Source organism: Ranitomeya variabilis, chromosome 5 (assembly GCF_051348905.1).
Source record: "Ranitomeya variabilis isolate aRanVar5 chromosome 5, aRanVar5.hap1, whole genome shotgun sequence".
Lineage (NCBI taxonomy): Eukaryota > Metazoa > Chordata > Amphibia > Anura > Dendrobatidae > Ranitomeya > Ranitomeya variabilis.
The window spans coordinates 246,666,912-246,690,270 of NC_135236.1; the positions used below are offsets into that span (position 1 = coordinate 246,666,912).

Consider the following 23,359-nt stretch of genomic DNA (forward strand, 5'->3'; position numbering starts at 1 on the left):
TGGACCCTTGTTTGAAGCATTAATTTTTTTCCCTATTTTTCTTCTGAAAATTTTGGGTGCGTCTTATGGTCCGGTGCATCTTATAGTCCGAAAAATACGATAATGTTATTTCCCTCAGCAGCCTTGCTCTTCCTGGCATAGGGGTTGCGCTGGCACAGTTTCAGTCACCGCTCTGTGTATAGAGAGTGGTGGCTGTAACTGTACCCTAGCACTGACTGACAGCTGGCTAAGCACCATCTGCCACCTGGTAGCTACCCTAATGGTGTCTCTATAAGAAATAATGCTTCTTAAGTGCCTACTTAATATTTAACAATGAGTTCCCCTATGTACAGTAATAATGGCCCCAGCATCGCTAATGTGAGCAGGGGGTCGTGTGACAATTCTCTTCTATTGAGAGAAGTCAGACTTATCTAGTCGACATGTGCAAATAGCAAACATGGTCGCATGACCACTTGATCGCACCAGTGGTATTGGGGTCTCATTATTAATGTGTTAACCTGTATTGCTATGCTTGTTATACTAATACTTATAAAAGACCCAGCTCATAAGTATAGACAGCCCCAACCTTCCCAACACCAGCCCCCCAAATAGCAACTATTACATGTGATAGAGTGCATATAATGTCATATCAAAACAGTATTATAATTAGCCCCCGTGCCCTGTGCCCCCTCCCACACCTCAACACAAACAATACCCTCATCCTCTCACATTCACCCCCCAGTGCCCTGTACTCCTCCCACACCATGAGTAACTTCACACAAGGAATGCGATACTTGTAGCCCATGTCCTGGATACATCTTTGTGTAGTGGCTCTTGAAGCAATGACTCCAGCAGGAATCCACCCCATCTCCCCCAAATTTTTAAATGGCCTTTTCTTCACAATACTTTCAAGGCAGTGGTTATCCCGGTTGCTTGTGCACCTTTTTCTACCACACTTTTTCCTTGCACTCAACTTTCCATTAATATGCTTGGATACAGCACTCTATGAACAGCCAGCTTCTTTAGCAATTACCTTTTGTGGCTTACCCACCTTGTGGAATGTGTCAATGACTGCATTCTGGACATCTGTCAAGTCTGCAGTCTTCCCCATGATTGTGAAGCCTACTGAAACAGACTAAGGGACCTTTTTAAATGCTTAGGAAGCCTTTACAGGTGTTTTTCTGCTAATTATTCTAATTTACTGAGATAATGACTTGGGTTTTCATTGGCTGTAATCCATAATCATCAACAATAACAGAAATAAACACTTGAAATAGATCACTCTGAAATGACTCTATATAATATGAGCTTCACTTTTTGTATTGAAGAACTGAAATAAATTAACTTTTTGATGATAATCTAATTTTGTGAAAAGCACCTTTATGTGTGTATGCATGTATGATATATGCATGTGCAGGGTCGTACTGGCCCACCGGAGAACCGGAGGATACTCCCATGGGCCCAGGCACTGACACCTGCTGGAATATTGGCCAGCAGCTGCCTAGGGCCCCCACTGCTCCAGGGCCCCCCAGCAAGTGGTGTGTCGCTAATAGCAGCACCCCCAGCTGCTATGGGGCCCCTGAGTCAAGGGGGGCCCTCCCAGTGCCAGAGAGCAGTAGCTGGAGACAGGATCCTGTCCCTGCTGCTAAAGAGAAATGAATATTCATGCTTCCCCATGCCCTCATGGGCGTGGAGAGGAGTGAATACCATTTCACTTTAACAGTGGGCAGTGTTAGCTGCAGACTGAGGCTAACATTGCCCGCCGGTGCTGCTGAATCGGGGCTCCGGAGGTGGGCCCCTAAAGGGTGGCAAACCCTGATTGCGATTTCTGGAGCTTGGGACTGGAGCAGAGCTGCAGTGATCCGATGCCGTCCACCTTCCTGCCCGCTGCCTGGCACTTCCTGTCAGACTCAGCGCGGCTGGATGACGTCATCATTCAGCGCAGCTGTTTCAGAGAGGAAACTGCCGGAATGTGCTGCGGCTGATGGAAACGTGCGGAGAGGTGAGTGGGTGCTGTGTGTGTGTGATTGTGTGTGTGTCTTTGCCTGCCTGCCTGCATGTGTGTGGCTGTGTGTATGTGGTGCAGTGCTTTGTGTGTGTGAGAGAGAGTGGTGCAGTGCTGTTTGTGTGGTGCAGTATGTATGATAGTGGTAGTGTGTGTGTGTGTATTGGAGATATTGAAGATTATCGATGATGTGGGTGGTGGGAAGAAGGCAATGAAGGTGGTGGGGGGAGGCAATGGTGGTGGTGGTGGTGTATAGGAGACAATGATGATGGTGGTGGGGGAGGCAATGATGGAGATGTTGCAATGGGCAATTATGGGGTGGTGGGGAGAAGGCAATGATGGTTGTGGTGGTTGCATTATACTCTGAGGGGGCTACATTATATTCTCTGGAGGGGCTGCATTATACTATATGTGGGGGGCTGCATTATTTTCTCAGGGGACTACATCATACTATATGAGGGGAGCTGCATTATGCCCTATGAGGAGGCTGCAGTATATTCTATGGGGCTGCCTTATGAGGGGATTGCATTATACTCTGGGGGGGCTACATTATATTCTGTAGAAGGGCTGCATTATAATATATAAGGGAGGTTGCGTTATACCTTATGAGGGGGTTGCATTATATTTTGTGGGGCGCTGTATTATACCCTATGAGGGTGACTGCATTATATTCCATGAGGTAGGCTACATTATATTGTATGAGGGGGCTACCCCAACCCCTGCTACATAATTAAGACATATACTACCTTATACCCTGATATTAGCATGTTTTACACACAACTGATTGTCTTGAATTTATTTCTATGTAGCTACATAGTGGGCCCCAAGAATGATTTTCTCTGGAGGGCCCAAGGTGCTCCAGTCCGACGCTCTGTATGTGTGTCTGTGTGTGTATGTACAGTATATGTATGTACAATGTATGCGTGACCCATCAGATCATGGATAACTTGATGATTACTGGGGATTTGACAACTGGGCCCCCCCAGCTCTATTAATTATCTATAGAGCTGCTGCACTCGGCTATTTCCATCAGTTCTGTAGACAATGAATAGAGCAGATGCCAGATGATACAGATACCAGACATATAATGTAATATAATATATATATGGTTGGGCTCTGCCGGTTCCAGCAGTTATCACGTAACCACAAGGAGGCGCTCTGCACACTTGCTGTCTTATGCCAACTACAGTGTCAGCCACGTCTGCAGTGTTCTAGTCACTGACACAGCGGACACTAATTGTCACTTGAATGCAAGTCTGACTGTGGTGGAACTAGTAGAATTGAATGCTAACATATATATTTATTACACACACATACAGTATATATCTCCATCTAAGTGAAAAATATAAATAAATATGATTTTTAGAGGTGTGGGGAGGCCCAAATAGAACTTTTGCTATGGGGCCCTGTGATTGCTATGTACGCCCCTGCTTGCAGGGCAGTGATAATGAGGACAATCTGTCTTGCTTCTCGAAGCCCGAGGCTCCAGGGGTCCCATTGCCAGATTGCTCTCATCATAAGCAGCGTATCAGGCAGAGAGGAGGGCCGAGGCACATTTCTTGCGCAGGGGCCCCATGCGCTCAGTGTCCACCCCTGGTATGTGAGTATACTGTATGTACAGTGGCATGTAAACTATGAACAGTTAATCCTAGAATGCATGACATCTGAAATATACACTTTCACGTAACCTGGGCCTTTTAGGCCATTGTGAAAATCATATGGAGGAACTCAAGTAAATAAACTTTTACAAGCTTATTTCAAAATTGCAAAGTAAGATATGAAAAATGTACAAGCATTGCAATTATAATTGTTTGCAAAAAGTAAGCAGCCCGGGTTATTCACAGCTAGTTGAAGATTAAATGATCTCTAAAAGACCTAAAGTTAAAGAGGACACATTTCTTTTGTATTTTAGGTGTGTGTGTGTGTGTGTGTGTGTGTGTGTGTGTGTGTGTGTGTGTGTGTGTGTGTATATATATATATATATATATACTGTATCTTTTACATTTTAAAAATTACAAAAAGGTAAATGAAAGATACAAAAATTTGGGCACCCTCATTTGAAAGTATCACAGTATGTACAGTACAGTACAGACCAAATGTTTGGACACACCTTCCCATTTAAAGGTTTTTCTGTATTTTCATGACTATGAAAATTGTACATTCACACTGAATGCATCAAAACTATGAATTAACACATATGGAATTATATACTTAACAAAAAAGTGTGAAACAACTGAAATTATGTCTTATATTCTAGGTTCTTCAAAGTAGCCACCTTTTGCTTTGATGACTGCTTTGCACACTCTTGGCATTCTCTTGATGAGCTTCAAGAGGTAGTCACCGGGGGTGGTTTTCACTTCACAGGTGTGCCCTGTCAGGTTTAGTAAGTGGGATTTCTTGTCTTATAAAAGGGGTTGGGACCATCAGTTGTGTTGAGCAGAAGTCTGGTGGATACACAGCTGATAGTCCTACTGAATAGACTGTTAGAATTTGTATTATGGCAAGAAAAAAGCAGCTAAGTAAAGAAAAACGAGAGACCATCATTACTTTAAAAAATGAAGGTCTGTCAGTTAGTGGGAAAACTTTGAAAGTGTCCCCAAGTGCAGTGGCAAAAACCATCAAGCGCTACAAAGAAACTGGCTCACATGAGGACCGCCCCAGGAAAGGAAGACCAAGAGTCACATCTGCTTCTGAGGATAAGTTTATCCGAGTCACCAGCCTCAGAAATCGCAGGTTAACAGCAGCTCAGATTAGAGACCAGGTCAATGCCAAACAGAGGTCTAGCAGCAGACACATCTCTACAAAAACTGTTAAGAGGAGACTTTGTGCAGCAAGCTTTCATGGTAAAATAGCTGCTAGGAAACCACTGCTAAGGACAGGCAACAAGCCGAAGAGACTTGTTTGGGCTAAAGAACACAAGGAATGGACATTAGACCAGTGGAAATCTGTGCTTTGGTCTGATGAATCCAAATTTGAGATCTTTGGTTCCAACCACTGTGTCTTTGTGCGACGCAGAAAAGGTGAACGGATGGACTCTGCATGCCTGGTTCCCACTGTGAAGCATGGAGGAGGAGGTGTGATGGTGTGGGGGTGCTTTGCTGGTGACACCGTTGGGGATTTATTCAAAATTGGAGGCATAATGAACCAGCATGGCTACCACAGCATCTTGCAGAAGCATGCTATTCCATCCGGTTTGCGTTTAGTTGAACCATCATTTATTTTTCAGCAGGACAATGACCCCAAACACACCTCCAGGCTGTGTAAGGGCTATTTGACCAAGAAGGAGAGTGATAGGGTGCTACGCCAGATGACCTGGCCTCCACAGACACCAGACCTGAACCCAATCGAGATGGTTTGGGGTGAGCTGGACAGCAGAGTGAAGGCAAAAGTGCCAACAAGTGCTAAGCATCTCTGGGAACTCCTTCAAGATTGTTGGAAGACCATTCCCGCTGACTACCTCTTGAAGCTCATCAAGAGAATGCAAAGAGTGCGCAAAGCAGTCATCAAAGCAAAAGGTGGCTACTTTGAAGAACCTAGAATATAAGACATAATTTCTGTTGTTTCACACTTTTTTGTTAAGTATATAATTCCACATGTATTAATTCATAGTTTTGATGCCTTCAGTGTAAATTTACAATTTTCATAGTCATGAAAATACAGAAAAATCTTTAAATGAGAAGGTGTGTCCAAACTTTTGGTCTGTACTGTAAATGCTTTTTGTAGCCAGGCAAAAGCATTTCAGTTCTTGTTTGAGGGATTTTCATTCATCCTTCCTTGGAAAATTATTCCTTTTCTGTGAGATTCCTGGGTCAACTTGCATGCATTGCTATTCTAGTCCTCTTCCTCTCTTAAGAGACAATTTGCATATTTCCCAGAGGAGTATTGCGGCTTTAAGTCTCCTCACCTCGGCATGCTTAACAAGAGAGAAATGATACTTCTTGGATCCCAGTCAGATGCCTCTCACACTGCCAAATTAGATCTCACACTTTGCACTGACGAGGGGCAAAGTCTTCTGAATACATTGAGTGCTGTCTCTTGGCCTTCCAGCATCTCCACTTCGGTGCTTAAGCCGGTTACTGCTTTGGGGAGATAGCCAGGAGGATTCAAGGAAGGAGATCCTAGGAGCTGTGGATGATGGAAGTCCAACTTCAATTCTCTGGGACCGGTGATAGCGAGGTCAAAAATGGATTCAGGATTGACATCGCTGAAGATAAGAAGTTGCATTTTTCTCTGGGATATTTGGTCAACATGGTGCTTTATGACATCCTGAAGATTCGGAAATCTGATATAATATGATTGCAGGAGTTCAGGAGGGAAGGCTAGTATGTGCTGGTGCTATCTTCTATGGCTGCTTGCCAGGACGTGTTTACTGCCCTGAAAAATGGAATTGCAAATCCTTCGCTGGAAGGTCTTACATTTACTGTGCTGTACTCTAAGGAGGATATCCCAGTTGTAGCTTTCATGCACAACCCTTTTGTTTGCCTGAATTACATTACTTGCATTTATGTTCAGTACCCCACAGGGTCCTGAATAGAGAAGGGCTCTGGATCGGGAAGTACACATTTTTTGTGAGATTTGGGATGAATCCCCATGGCCCGGGAGGTATCCATTACCCCCTCTTAATTTTTCAATTTGGGAAAAATAGTGGGGGTTTTTTTTCCCCTGATGCCCCATGTACTGCAGGAGGTGTAAAAATTTGGGGCATATCCAAGATAGTTGCGGGGAGATGCCAACTTGCAGGAATTGCAATGGTTCTGGCTATATGGCAAAATACTTATGTGTAATGCTTGTGGTGAGGAGGGCCATAAGTATCAAGACTGTAAGGTCAAGATAAGTCCTACATCTTACGCTGGGGTCTAGGGTCAGGCAGCTGCACCCCCTGCTGCTGTTGTGGACATTCCACAGGTTACAGGCCCTGATCTTATTGAAGAACCTGAAATCAAGGATGCACATGAGGAGGTCCTGCCCCAAACGGAGTCTCCTAGCCCTGAAGTGGCAGTTTTGCAACTTGCTGAAGTTGAATGTGAGCTGGATGGTTCTCTTCGTAGTTCCCCCTGTGTATCTTGGATAGGTACTGAGGAGGAATTGGCCAGCTGTGGAGATCAAGGTGACTTCTCTCTTGCAAGGCCCTCTGAGGACAAGGAGCCTGGAACTTCCTGTAAGAAGCTCAGAACGGATTGGGCAGACTCCATGAAGATTGTTTAAGTCCGGTGAGTGAACGTAGTTACCCTCAGAATGTTTTTTCTCCTGACACCAATGCTTTTTATTAGGCATTCTTGCAGACGTAAAGAGTTTTGGTGTGTTGCAGTTCCAGATGGAAGGCAAAAACGGCTGAAGCAGAAGTGGCCTGTTTGTCATCATGTAAATAACACCATCATATTATGGCTCCCCAAGCTGGTTGGGGCATTGCGTTCCTCAATGTCAGGCTAATTAGATACAAATCCAGGAGGGCAATCGTCCTAGATTATATCAAACAGATGAATGTTCATATCTTTTGTCTTTGGGAATATGGGCTTGTGGACTCTCCAAGCTATAAGAATTGGCATTACAGACAGCATGTATGGCCGGCTCATGTGTTAATAGGAATGATGGTGTAGTGATATTATTGGGTAACAGGGAGATTAGTTTAGATAGCTACACGGTGCTAGAAGTGGGTAGATGTATAATTGCACATGCTAGCTATAGGGGATGGCGGGCTAGAATTATTAATGTGGACTGTCCATTGGGAAAGGACAGAAAAAAGGAGCAGCTGGCTCTTTTGGAAAAATTAAGTTTGTTAACATAATTTGTTTCTACAGTTTTAGTTGAAGACTTTAATTGCATCACAGCATGGAATTGTGACATAACTGGTAAAGTTATCCAATCTTATTTCTGATTTTTCCCTTCTAGATGCTGCTGCTCTGAAATTTGGCATCCCACCACCGCCAACATACCATGCTGATGGGGGTGGCATCACATCCAGGATAGATAAAATGTTATTTTCCAAAAATATGTTGTGTATGAATTTTTAACAAAATGCTGTACCCTTTTCTGATCATGAGTGTTTGAGAGGTGTGTTTAGAGCGTTTGATGACCGTGTGTATGGGGCTGGGGTTTGGAAGCTGAATGGAAGATTGTTAGAAGATGAGGATGTGATAAATGAATTAAAAATTAAGTATAAAGAGTGGAGAGTAGTGTTGAGCGATACCTTCCGATACTCAAATGTATCGGTATCGGATGGTATCGGCCGATATCCAAAAAATATCAGATATCGCCAATACCGATACCCGATACCAATGCAAGTCAATGGGACACAAGTATCGGAAGGTATCCCGGCAGCCTCCATTCCTAAGAATGAGGAGTTTAGGACCTTCGATGACGTCGCGGCTTGTGATTGGTCGCGTGACCGCTCATGTGCCCGCTCACGCGACCAATCACAAGCCGCGACGTCATCGCAGGTCCTAAACTCCTCATTCTTAGGAACGGAGGCTACCGGTTACATCGGTAAGGTCCAGGGGCCGCCGGATGGGTGAGTATGTCCATATTTTTTATTTTAATTCTTTATTTTTTACATGAATATGGATCCCAGGGCCTGAAGGAGAGTCTCCTCTCCTCCAGACCCTGGGAACCATACACTGGGAACTTCCGATTCCGATTTCCGATATCACAAAAATTTCAGAACTCGGTATCGGAATTCCGATACCGCAAGTATCGGCCGATACCCGATACTTGCGGTATCGGAATGCTCAACACTAGTGGAGAGTATGTAAGAGGGATTTTGCGTGTGTGCTGGAATGGTGGGACTGGGTTAAGGTGTGTTGAAAAAATTCTTCAAAAGATGGGGCTATAAAAAAGCTGCTATTTGTCGGAGCAGATTTATTGATTTAAACAGGCATTTAGACTGGTTAAGAAAGTGTGGAGAAAGTGGGATGTTTGCGTCAGATCTGCTGTTTGAGACAATGAGTGAATTAAAGCGGGTTATGGATGAAAAAGGGAAAGAAATCTATTGCACCAAAATAGAACATCTTGAGAAAGATGAAAAGTGCACGAGGTTCTTTTTTAAGAAAATAAATGGGAGAAAGGTTGATATGACTAAAGTCCTGGATAGGAACGGTTTGAGTGCCTCAGGTGAGAATGTGATAAAGGAGGTGACTAGGTTCTACAGTAAGTTATTTGATAGAAATTGGATTGATTCTGGCCTTGTTTCAGAAGTGTTGAATGGGTTAGAGAACAAGTTGGATAGTGGAGAATGTGATATTTTGAATGAGGATGTGATTATGGAGGAAGTAGAAAACGTGATGAAGAGTGCCAAAAAGAATAAGACATCAGGTAAAGACAGATTGCCAGTAGAATTCTATGTGAAAGCATGTGATTTTCTGGATTTTCTTGGTGTAGGACCTGCAATGATGTTGCGGTCACGCGACCGGTCACGCGACCAGTCACAAGACCGCGATGTCATCGCAGGTCCTACACTCACTGCATTCTTAGGAACGGAGGCTGCCGGTTGCACCGCTGAGAGCCAGGGTCCGTCGGAGGGGTGAGTATATCCATATTTTTTATTTTTATTCTTTATTTTTTACATGAATATGGATCCCAGGGCCTGAAGGAGAGTCTCCTCTCCTCCAGACCCTGGGAACCATACGCACCGCACACACCGAAGTGACTGGGAACTTATAGGAACTTCCGATTTCCGATATCACAAAAATATCAGAACTCGGTATCGGAATTCCGATACAGCGAATATCGGCCGATACCCGATATTTGCAGTATCAGAATGCTCAACACTAGAGTAGACACATTAGGAGTGGAAGCGTGGGAAGGGAGAGACACATTGGATGGGAGAGACAAATTAGAAAACATAGACACATTGGGAGGGGAGGGTGGAGGGGGTAGGAGAGTTTTGGGGGCACGTTGGCTGGTCCTAGTCTTCTTCTTGGTTTGCTGCGATGAAGTGCTACTGGCCTTTTGTTTGTCTTTTTTTCTTTGGGCTGGTGGGAGTTTTGGCTTGAGGCTGGTGTGCAGCAGGACTCAGCATGGTGGTGGAGGTAGACATGCATGCAGCAGGACTCGGCATGGTGGTGGAGGTAGACAGGCTAGCAGCAGGACTCGGCATGGTGGTGGCTTGAGGCAGGTGTGCAGCAGGATTTGGCATGGTGGTGAACCTGGTTAGTGGTGGAACAGCCAGAAATGTATTGCATGTTCCTAATTTTTGAGCAGCACCACTTCGAACTTGGTTCTCCTCTCTCATGTCCTTATTGAAGCGATCCTTCATCGAACGCCACCGAACTTTGACCCTCTTCACTGTGAAGGGGAAAAAAAAGAAATTGTAAAACAATGTACCACAGGTTCACTGCTGTGTCAGACCATATTGCAAGATAGATAAAGATAAAACAAAACAAAAACAGTCAAGAATACTTACTCGCCATCTTTCCACCAGAACTTGGGCCTGAGTCTGCTCCAGCTCTGCCACACTGGAACTGTTCTGTAAAGAAAATAGATGATTTTACCACATGTGTCATATTGACAGTCAATACTTACCAATCAGTAGCAAATGGACTCACTTCATCAGCCTCCTGTCAACTCTGGGAGGTATGTTCTTTTCTGCAGGACATCTTTGATGCGAAATGCTGCAAGAGAGACAGAAGTGATTATGCAAGAGAGACAGAAAAGAGTACGCAAAAGAGACAGAAAAGAGTACGCAAGACAGACAGAAGTGAGTACACAAGACAGACAGAAGTGAGTACAGACTGCAGAGAGAGAAACAGACATTTTCATAGCTTCTATACTCACATCCTGAGTGAAATCCCATCTTCAGATCAGCACAAGTCTTCAGATCAGCAAAAGTCTTCAGTGCAGCAGTATCAATCGCTTCCAGAGTCTTGAAAGTAATGGACTACCTGTCTCCAGACCCCCTCTTATATATCAGTGATTTTGGAGGTGGTAACATAGTTTCCTGGACATGATTAGTGTGACGTATGCATGCGTACGCATGTCCTTGTGTTCCAATTCGTTCCCATAGACAGTAATGTGTTTTTTTGATGCACTCATCCACATGCGCATGACTGAGCATATTTAACGGATTCTTGCTGCTTCAAAAAATGCAACATGTTGCGTTCGCCGGACCCCGCCGCACACCGCGAAACGAAGCATGCATATGCATCTGCAAGCGAACGCATGCAAACACATGTCCATGCTTATACCATGTTAAATATACAGTACAGACCAAAAGTTTGGACACACCTTCTCATTTAAAGATTTTTCTGTATTTTCATGACTATGAAAATTGTAAATTCACACTGAAGGCAGCAAAACTATGAATTAACACGTGGAATTATATACTTAACAAAAAGTGTGAAACAATTGAAATTATGTATTATATTCTAGGCTCTTCAAGGTAGCCACCTTTTGCTTTGATGACTGCTTTGCACACTCTTGGCATTCTCTTGTTGAGCTTCAAGAGGTAGTCACCGGAAACGGTCTTCGATCAATCTTGAAGGAGTTCACAAAGATGCTTAGCACTTGTTGGCCCTTTTGCCTTCACTCTACGGTCCAGCTCACCCCAAAACATCTCGATTGGGTTCAAGTCTGGTGACTGTGGAGGCCACGTCATCTGGCGTAGCACCCCATCACTCTCCTTGTTGGTCAAATAGCCCTTACACAGCCTGAAGGTGTGTTTTGGGTCATTGTCCTGTTGAAAAATAAATGATGGTCCAACTAAACGCAAACCGGATGGAATAGCATGCCACTGCAAGATGCTATGTACGAAGAAAACACCCAAATGATAAAAGGTGAAAGAGAGGCATAAGCAAATATATTTAAGACATGATACTTTTATTAGACAAAAAACATTTTTTTATACAATAAAAACACAAGACAAGGAAATTCAAAGAGAATACTGATGGAAGATACACCAAAAAAGGAAAAAGGGACAAAACTGCATAACACTATAGCACCTTCCAAATATTTTATTATATTTATGGGAACCAGCCCTAAAGAAATAAATATAAAGTGGCACGTGCACACAGAAAAATTATGACTAAAGAAACCGCATCTCTATATTGAAAGTAACACCCAAAGACTACTTTGTGGACTAACATATATCAGGTTACAAGCTACAAAATGCCTAGTGCTAAAGTATTGCGGTACTCAAAAAGTCATTACTATAGTAGTCCAAACTATCATAAAACAAAGTGCCGATGTGCCTGTACCACTCAGAGTAAACTAAAAGTGTCCAGTGCAAAAGGTAACCCGCAAATGTAATGATAAGCGATGACAGCTTACAAAGTGCCTAGTGCTAAAGTATTGCGGTAATCAAAGAGTCATTTCCATAGTAGTCTGAACTCTCAAAAGACAAAGTGCCAATGTGCCTGTACCACTCAGAGTAAACTGAAGGTGTCTAGTGCAAGAGGTAACCCGCAAATGTAATGATAAGCAGTAACAGCAGAGAACCTATTTTACTCACATAAATATGCGTCCTTTCCTGTGTGTCCATCAGTGACCCCGACATCGCCATTTCGCCATAATAGCTTCTTCAAATAGGGGCATGTCAAGATGCTATGGTAGCCATGCTGGTTCAGTATGCCTTAAATTTTGAATAAATCCCCAACAGTGTCACCAGCAAAGCTCCCCCACACCATCACACCTCCTCCTCCATGCTTCACGGTGGGAACCAGGCATGTAGAGTCCATCTGTTCACCTTTTCTGCGTCGCACAAAGACACAGTGGTTGGAACCAAAGATCTCAAATTTGGATTTCATCAGACCAAAGAACAGATTTCCACTGGTCTAATAACCATTCCTTGTGTTCTTTAACCCAAACAAGTCCCTTCTGCTTATTGCCTGTCCTTAGCAGTGGTTTCCTAGCAGCTATTTTACCATGGAGGCCTGCTGCACAAAGTCTCCTCTTAACAGTTGTTGTAGAGATGTGTCTGCTGCTAGAACTCTGTGTGGCATTGACCTGGTCTCTAATCTGAGCTGCTGTTAACCTGCGATTTCTGAGACTGGTGACTCGGATAAACTTACCCTCAGAAGCCGAGGTGACTCTTGGTCTCCCTTTCCTGGGGCGGTCCTCATGTGAGCCAGTTTCTTTGTAGCGCTTGATGGTTTTTGCAACTGCACTTGGGGACACTTTCAAAGTTTTCCCAATTTTTCAGATTGACTGACCTTCAATTCTTAAAGTAATGATGGCCACTCTTTTTTCTTTAATTAGCTGCTTTTTTCCTGCCATAATACAAATTCTAACAGTCTATTCAGTAGGACTATCAGCTGTGTATCCACCAGACTTCGGCTCAACACAACTGATGGTCCCAACTGTTATGATCCCAATGGTAGAGGATCTCAGGGTTTTCAGCAAAGTCTGCAAACATAAAAAACCAGCTCATAGGGAGGTGGTAACTGAGCTGACCGCATACCTGATCCTAACCCACAACTAATAGCAGCCGGGGAACGTACCTACGTCGGTTCTAGACGTCTCGCGCCAGCCAGAGAACTAACTAACCCTTTCAGAGAAAATCAGACCTCACTTGCCTCAAGAGAAAGGTACCCCAAAGTAAAGACACGCCCCCAACAAATAATAACGGTGAGGTAAGAAGAAAGGACAAACGTAAGTATGAACTAGATTCAGCAAAGGGAGGTCCACTATATAATAGCAGAAATATAGAAAGCGGACTTATGCGGTCAGCGAAAAACCCTACAAAAATATCCACGCTGAATATCCAAGAACCCCCGCACCGACTAACGGTGTGGGGGGAGAATATCAGCCCCCTTAGAGCTTCCAGCAAAATCAGGAATCACATTATGAACAAGCTGGACAAAAAACAAAGCAATACAAATGAACAAAAATAAGAAAGCAGGACTTAGCTTATCTTGCAAAAATCAGGACCAGTAGACAGGAGCAACCAGACAAGGACTGATTACATTGATGCCAGGCAATGGACTAAGAATCCAGGAAGTTTAAATAGGAACACCCAGGGTCTAACGAACCAGGTGACTACCAACGTGGGGAAAGACAATCCAAGGCCATACCGCTAGTGACCACAAGAGGGAGCCAAAAAGTATAGTTCACAACAGTACCCCCCTTTAAGGAGGGGTCACCGAACCCTCACTACGACCACCAGGACGATCAGGATGGGCAGCGTGAAAGGCACGAACCAAATCGGCCGCATGAACATCAGAAGCGACTACCCAGGAATTATCCTCCTGACCATAGCCCTTCCATTTGACCAGATACTGAAGCCTCCGTCTAGAGAGACGAGAATCTAAGATCTTCTCCACCACGTACTCCAACTCGCCCTCAACCAAGACCGGAGCAGGAGGGTACAACAGCAGGAACCACAGGCACAATGTACCGCCGCAACAAAGACCTATGGAACACATTGTGAATGGCAAACGACACATGAAGATCCAAACGAAAAGACACCGGATTAAGGACCTCCAATATTCTATAAGGACCAATAAAGCGAGGCTTAAACTTAGGAGAGGAAACCTTCAGAGGGACATACCGAGAAGACAACCAAACCAAATCCCCAACACGAAGTCGGGGACCCACACCGCGGCGGCGGTTGGCAAAACGCTGAGCCTTCTCCTGTGACAACTTCAAGTTGTCCACCACATGATTCCAAGTCCGCTGCAACCTATCAACCACGGAATCCACCCCAGGACAGTCAGAAGGCTCAACATGAGGAGAAACGAGGATGAAAACCAGAGTTGCAGAAAAATGGCGAAACCAAAGTAGCGGAACTAGCCCGATTATTGAGGGCAAACTCAGCCAATGGCGAAAAGGTCACCCAATCATCCTGATCCGCAGAAACAAAACATCTCAAATAAGCCTCCAGCGTCTGATTAGTTCGCTCCGTTTGGCCATTAGTCTGAGGATGAAAGGCAGACGAGAACGACAGATCAATGCCCATCTTAACACAAAAAGATCGCCAAAATCTGGACACAAACTGGGATTCTCTGTCAGACACGATATTCTCAGGAATGCCGTGCAAACGAACCACATTCTGAAAAAACAAAGGAACCAGATCGGAAGAGGATGGCAACTTAGGCAAGGGCACCAAATGGACCATCTTGGAAAAACGATCACACACCACCCAGATGACAGACATTCCCTGAGACACCGCAAGATCTGAAATGAAATCCATGGAAATGTGTGTCCAAGGCCTCTTCGGGACGGGCAAGGGCAAAAGCAACCCGCTGGCACGAGAACAGCAAGGCTTAGCCCGAGCACAAGTCCCACAGGACTGCACAAAAGAACGCACATCCCGTGACAAGGAAGGCCACCAAAAGGACCTAGCCACCAAATCTCTGGTACCAAAAATCCCAGGATGCCCTGCCAACACCGAGGAATGAACCTCGGAAATAACTCTGCTGGTCCATTTATCAGGAACAAACAGTCTGTCAGGTGGACAAGGGTCAGGTCTACCAGCCTGAAATCTCTGCAACACACGTCGCAAATCAGGAGAAATGGCCGACAAGATTACTCCCTCTTTAAGAATACCAGCCGGCTCTGAGACTCCAGGAGAGTCAGGCACAAAGCTCCTAGAGAGAGCATCAGCCTTCACATTTTTCGAACCAGGCAGGTATGAGACCACAAAGTCAAAACGGGAGAAAAACAATGACCAACGAGCCTGTCTAGGGTTCAGGCATTTAGCAGACTTGAGATACATCAGATTTTTGTGATCAGTCAAGACCACCAAACGATGCTTAGCTCCCTTGAGCCAATGACGCCACTCCTCAAATGCCCACTTCATGGCCAACAACTCCCGATTACCAACATCATAGTTCCGCTCAGCAGGCGAAAACTTCCTGGAAAAGAAAGCACATGGTCTCATCACAGAGCAACCAGAGCCTCTCTGCGACAAAACAGCCCCTGCACCGATCTCAGAAGCGTCTACTTCAACCTGAAAGGGAAGTGAGACATCAGGCTGGCACAAAACAGGCGCCGAAGTAAACCGGCGCTTCAGCTCCCGGAAGGCCTCCACGGCCGCAGGAGCCCAATTAGCAACATCAGAACCTTTCTTGGTCATATCCGTCAGAGGTTTAACAACGCTAGAAAAGTTAGCAATAAAACGACGGTAGAAATTAGCAAAACCCAAGAACTTCTGAAGACTCTTAACAGACGTGGGTTGAGTCCAATCATGAATAGCTCGGACCTTGACTGGGTCCATCTCCACAGCAGAAGGGGAAAAAATAAAACCCAAAAAGGAAACCTTCTGCACTCCAAAGAGACACTTTGAGCCCTTCACAAACAAAGCATTATTGCGCAAAACCTGAAACACCATCCTGACCTGCTTTACATGAGAATCCCAATCATCAGAAAAAACTAAAATGTCATCCAGATAAACAATCACAAATTTATCTAGATACTTCCGGAAGATGTCATGCATAAAGGACTGAAACACTGAAGGGGCATTAGAGAGCCCAAAAGGCATCACCAAGTACTCAAAATGACCTTCGGGCGTATTAAATGCAGTTTTCCATTCATCTCCCTGCTTAATGCGCACAAGGTTGTACGCACCACGAAGATCTATCTTGGTGAACCAACAGGCACCCTTAATCCGAGCAAACAAGTCCGACAATAGTGGCAAAGGATATTGAAATTTAACCGTGATTTTATTCAGAAGCCGATAGTCTATACAAGGTCTCAAAGACCCGTCTTTCTTGGCCACAAAAAAGAATCCCGCACCAAGAGGGGAAGAGGAGGGACGAATATGTCCTTTCTCCAAAGACTCCTTTATATAAGAACGCATCACGGCATGCTCAGGTACCGACAGATTAAATAATCATCCCTTAGGAAACTTACTACCAGGAATCAAATCTATAGCGCAGTCACAGTCCCTATGAGGAGGAAGAGCACTGGACCTGGACTCACTAAATACATCCTGATAGTCAAACAAATACTCAGGAACTTCTGAAGGAGTGGAGGAAGCAATAGACATCGACGGGGAATCGCAATGAATTCCCTGACAACCCCAACTTGACACAGACATAGCCCTCCAATCCAAAACTGGATTATGGGCCTGTAACCATGGCAGACCCAAAACGACCAAATCATGCATCTTATGCAGAACAAGAAAATTAATCACCTCCCGATGTTCAGGAGTCATGCAAATGGTCACTTGTGTCCAATACTGCGGTTTATTCTCCGCCAATGGCGTAGCATCAATTCCTCTAAGAGGAATAGGATTTTCTAAAGGCTCCAGGACAAAACCACAGCGCTTGGCAAACGACAAGTCCATAAGACTCAGGGCAGCACCTGAATCCACAAACGCCATAACAGGGTAGGAAGACAATGAACAAGTTAAAGTCACAGACAAAATAAATTTAGGCTGCAAGTTACCAATGGCGACAGGACTAACAAACTTTGTTAGGCGTTTAGAGCATGCTGATATAACATGTGTAGAATCACCACAGTAAAAACACAACCCATTCTGACGTCTATGATTTTGCCGTTCAGTTCTAGTCTGAATTCTATCACATTGCATTAGGTCCGGTGTCTGTTCAGACAACACCGCCAGAGGATTAGCGGATTTGCGCTCCCGCAAACGCCGATCAATCTGAACGGCCAGCGTCATAGAATCATTCAGACTTATAGGAATGGGGAAGCCCACCATCACATTCTTAATGGTTTCAGAAAGGCCATTTCTGAAATTTGCGGCCAGAGCGCACTCATTCCACTGAGTAAGCACGGACCATTTCCGAAGTTTTTGGCAATACACTTCAGCTTCATCCTGGCCCTGAGAGATAGCCAGCAAAGCTTTCTCTGCCTGAATTTCAAGATTGGGCTCCTCATAAAGCAATCCGAGCGCCAGAAAAAATGCATCAATATTTGCCAATGCCGGATCTCCTGGCGCCAATGAGAAAGCCCAATCCTGAGGGTCGCCCCGCAAGAAGGAGATAACAATTTTAACTTGCTGAGCTGAGTCTCCAGACAAACGAGGTCTCAAAGATAGAAACAATTTACAATTATTCCTAAAATTCCTAAATTTAAATCGATCTCCAGAGAACAGCTCAGGAATAGGTATCTTAGGCTCTGACATAGGACTGCTAATAACAAAATCCTGAATGCCCTGCACACGTGCAGCAAGCTGATCCACACTAGTAATCAGAGTCTGAACATTCATGTCTGCAGCAGAGCTTCAAGCCACTCAGAGATAAAGGGGAGGAAGAAAAAAAAAAAAAAACTCAGAACTTCTTTTCTTTTAATCCCACTTCTGCAATGCATTAACTATTCACTCGGCCTGGCATTCTGTTATGATCCCAATGGTAGAGGATCTCAGGGTTTTCAGCAAAGTCTGCAAACATAAAAAACCAGCTCATAGGGAGGTGGTAACTGAGCTGACCGCATACCTGATCCTAACCCACAACTAATAGCAGCCGGGGAACGTACCTACGTTGGTTCTAGACGTCTCGCGCCAGCCAGAGAACTAACTAACCCTTTCAGAGAAAATCAGACCTCACTTGCCTCAAGAGAAAGGTACCCCAAAGTAAAGACACGCCCCCAACAAATAATAACGGTGAGGTAAGAAGAAAGGACAAACGTAAGTATGAACTAGATTCAGCAAAGAGAGGCTCACTATATAATAGCAGAAATATAGAAAGCGGACTTATGCGGTCAGCGAAAAACCCTACAAAAATATCCACGCTGAATATCCAAGAACCCCCGCACCGACTAACGGTGTGAGGGGAGAATATCAGCCCCCTTAGAGCTTCCAGCAAAATCAGGAATCACATTATGAACAAGCTGGACAAAAAACAAAACAATACAAATGAACAAAAATAAGAAAGCAGGACTTAGCTTATCTTGCAAAAATCAGGACCAGTAGACAGGAGCAACCAGACAAGGACTGATTACATTGATGCCAGGCAATGGACTAAGAATCCAGGAAGTTTAAATAGGAACACCCAGGGTCTAACGAACCAGGTGACTACCAACCTGGGGAAAGACAATCCAAGGCCATACCGCTAGTGACCACAAGAGGGAGCCAAAAAGTATAGTTCACAACACCCAACCCCATTTATTAGGCAAGAAATCCCACTTATTAAACCTGACAGGGCACACCTGTGAAGTGAAAACCATTTCCGGTGACTACCTCTTGAAGCTCATCAAGAGAATGCCAAGAGTGTGCAACGCAGTCATCAAAGCAAAAGGTGGCTACTTTGAAGAATCTAGAATATAAGACATATTTTCAGTTGTTTCACACTTTTTTGTTAAGTATATAATTCCACATGTGTTAATTCATAGTTTTGATGCCTTCAGTGTGAATTTTCAATTTTCATAGTCATGAAAATACAGAAAAATCTTTAAATGAGAAGGTGTGTCCAAACTTTTGGTCTGTACTGTATGTACTCATGGTGCATGCGGATTGATGAGGATCAAACGCTGCGCGCACAGTTGCAAATGTGAAACCAGCCTTATAGAGCAAGTCCAACCCTCAGGCTATACTTCGCAGGGTCTTGCACCTATTGTCTCGCATGTTCTCTTCTTTGGCTTAGCATCTGTTTCCTTCATGAGTGTGATTAGCACAGTTGAGTTACACAGCAAGCTTAACCCATGTGCTAGCATCCTGTGAAGTTTAACAGTGTCTAGTACTTTGTATACTTCTTACAGAACCACTCTGTGCAGTAACGGAGCTGAGTACTATGAGTACCGTTCACACTGTGTGACATTCAACACAATACGTTTTAGTTGATCACTTGCTGTTTTGGTTCCGCCATTGTTCACTAGCAGCAGTTATTCATCTCTGCATAGTAGACCCTGGGTTGCGATTGCACTTTATTATTTATTTTTATTCAGTGCAATCCACCAACCTTAGCAATAACTGTTTGCTATTTTTAAATAAAAAAAGTAAAAGTGTTTTGTTTTATTTCAAATAAAAGACTTTATTTTGATTGTGTGTTTATTTACCATACAACTATAGGATTAGTAATTGATAGGTGTCTTATAGATGCCTCTCCATTAGTAATCTGAGGGCTTTATGTCACCTGACAATACAAAGTTGACATTAACCCCACAAATATGAACCCCACTTGCCACTGCTACAGGGCAAGTGGGAAGAGCCAGGCAGAGGCTATTGCCTTTTCTGGGTGGCTCAAGGCTGTTGTTTTTAGGCTGGGGGGAGCCAATATCCATGGCCCCTTAGTAACTTGAAAATACCAGGCCCCAGCTGTCTGCTTTGGCTTGGCTGATTGTAAAAAATGGGAGGGACCCCACATGTTTTTTTTATTTATTTACATTCTTAAAAATGATGGCGTGGGGACCCCTCTATTCTTGATAACCAACCTTGCTAACGATGACGGCTGACAATTGCAGCCCTCAGCTGTGAGTTTTGCCTGGTTGGTTATCAAAAAAACAGTGGAACCCACACCGTTTCTTTTACCTTTATACCTCCGATCACAGATGTGCATGCACATTGTCATTTGACAGCGTGGTAATCGTGTCTGTCTGACCGGTGGTGATGATTTTACCGCCAATCAGAAGTGGTGTTTGCCACACGGTGTTTGGTGGGGCCAAACCCAAACAGTAACACAGACTTCCTGGTGAAGTCTGTGTTCAGTGTCCGTGGCCAAACAGTAGGTGTTCGGTACGGACGCCGAACTTTACTGATCGGGTTCGCCCATCTCTAGCCATAACTCTAACAGGTGAATTAACTTTGACCAGGGTTACATACCTTATCTTGGCACAAAAATCTCCAAGGGCACCCAAACTTTTGCATCGACCCACTTTTCTTTTTATAATTTTTAAAATGTAAAACATTACTTTATATATTTATTTTTTTTGCCTAAAATTTGAAGGAAATATGTCCTTTTTAACTTTATGTCTTTTAAAGATCACTTCATCTTCAACTTGATTAACTGTTCACAATTAAAATAATTTTGACCAGATGTGCCCAAACTTTTACATGCAGCTGTTTGTGAGGTTTGACCGTTTTTTTGAGGAGTTGAGCTTACAAATACTTTGACAAGGTAAACATTTTTCTGGGATGTAACACACATTTGTTCTTTGGATATATCTATGCAATAAAAATTCCTGATCAGCATATCTATTGTAATAAAATGTATTTTGTAATTGCAAAGTTTTTAACTTGGCTTTAAGTGCTTTGTTTTATTGAGGATCAAGTTGTCCATTTGGCATATTTGGACAATGATTATCAGCAGGAGTGCTGTGCAGTCTCTAAGTAAGGTCTCATTCACATGTCAGCATTTTTGCATCAGTGTTTGTATGCCAAAGGCAGGAGTGGAACTTACTGAGAAAAACTATAATTAAAAGATTGACACCTGTTCTGTGTTTTGGAGACACTACCGGTTTTGGAAAACAAATACTGATGAAATACTGATGCAAAAATACTGATGTGTGAATGAGTCCTAAGGCTGTACTATCAAGTGCAGAAAAAGAACCTGGAATACGTATAGTATACACAGTAAGTAAGGTCTACAAAATGAGGTTTCCAACAATTTGGTAAAATAGTGATAAAGTGGCCACTCGATTTCAATGCAAAATAGTTCTTTACTTGAACCAAGGCATTGTTTTAAGATGAAATTACATTAAATGGACTCAATTTGAACAGTCATTCTATGCCAATCCTTCTATGCTTATGTCAGTCCTGCCAATCGGTGCTTCATGGTGGGGCCTCTCATTTACATACACCTTCCCACCTTCTTTTTTTCCCTCTATCTCCACCCCCTCTTCATTGATGGACATCTTTGGCTTCACAGGGGCAGAGAAGGGTGGAAATAGATGGAAAACAAGCAGGTGGGAAGGTGTATTTAAATTATTGGCACCACCGTGAAGCACCGAGCAGCACCTGTACTGTTTTCAGCAGTCATTCTGTGATTATTATTATTATTTATTGTTATAGCGCCATTTATTCCATGGTGCTTTACATGTGAGGAGTGATGACAAAGTTCCTTTAAGATTGATGGTGAAGTTTCTCCAATGTTTTCACATTTTAATATAAATTAAGGTCAAATATTGTCAGGTCTTACCTTTAGGAACCAGTTGTATCTGCCTATTGCACATTCATTCTTAGAGTAGTTTAAAAAGAACACATTGCCTTCTGTTGCTCCATAGACTTCCGTTATTCTAATTTTACCAAAACGATCATTGAACTCTTTCAAAACCTCAGGTCTCACACCATTGCCCACAGCAAACCGCACACAGTGATCCTTGTCGTTGACTTTCTAGAAAAACGAGAATGATGACATTATGATAACATAATGGATGTTCCTATCCAATATTTTACATTCACACAAATTCAAGCAATTAAAACACAAGTGCAGATATTAAAAAAAGATGACTAGCAAAATGTAAGAAATGAAAAGTATTAGGATACATTCCTATGATAACTTTTTGATGTTGCATATTATCAAAAAAATGCATGTAACCCAAATCTGCAACATCGAAAACTCCCCAAAAGCTGGGAATGTAACCTTACAGAAACAGCTTTTAACATACTTAGCCAGGCTTTACCCACCTTACGAGTGTTACATAGATATCGAAGTATCTCCCCAATATATTGGAATACTGTTACATTGTATTTTCTGCAATCATCCCAGAACTGACTGGCTGAAAATTTTTTTCTTAGGGCACATGTAGCTCCTATGTAACAAAAAACAAAACAAAAAAAGGGATCAATGCTCTTTTAAATAGACAATTATTGTACTGTATATAGTATCATCACTAGTAATGAGAGAGCACTAAAATGTTCGAGTGCACGGTACTCGAATCAAGCAGGTCGTACGCTCAGACAGACTTGACTCAAGTAACGAATATAATAGAAGTTAATGGGAAACTTGAGCATTTTTCTGTAAGATTGGAAAATTGCTGAAATGGATGGAAACAGTGCTCGGATGGAATGGGAACAGAATGGGGAAGGTGGCTGGATGCATCTCTGACACCAAGATCGCTGCTGGGAACAATGTTGTTGGAGTATTACTCCATTTTCATGTACTGACAAGAAAACATACAAAACTTAAGATAAAATGGATTTTACAGAAAAAAAATGTTCCGAAACATTCTTTAGTGTATAAAGACTTGAATATAAGGCACAATTAAAAAAAGAAGAAAAAAAAACCTCCTCCACCTCCTGACACCAAGTCCAAGAGTTAGTAATGGAGAGGTGTCTATCAGACAAACCAATTACTAACCCAGCAAGTAAAAAAAATATAAAGTCACACACAGAGCAAAGTCCTTTATTTGAGCACAAGACTCCCCTACCATATTTTACCCATTCATTCATGTAAAAGTAAAAATAAAAAATCAAAGTTATTTTCACCTGTCTGCTGATAATCTATAATACTGATGTGCTCAGCCCGACAACCAGTTCACACTGATGAAACCGTGGCTGCATGTGACCAGCGGTAACCATTATTACGTCAATGCTGGTCATATGCAGGT

General features: G+C 43.3%; 1 protein-coding gene across 1 annotated transcript in view; it reads right to left on the reverse strand.

The window, feature by feature from the left end:
• Nucleotides 1-23,359, reverse strand: part of LOC143775622 (long-chain fatty acid transport protein 2-like) — a 370,792-nt gene that overhangs the window by 110,797 nt on the left and 236,636 nt on the right. Inside the window, exons 5-6 of the mRNA XM_077263969.1 lie at nt 22,437-22,561; nt 21,949-22,143 (exon numbers count right to left, since the gene is read on the reverse strand). Of these exons, the coding sequence (XP_077120084.1) occupies nt 21,949-22,143; nt 22,437-22,561 (320 nt within the window). The remainder of the gene's footprint in view (nt 1-21,948; nt 22,144-22,436; nt 22,562-23,359) is intronic.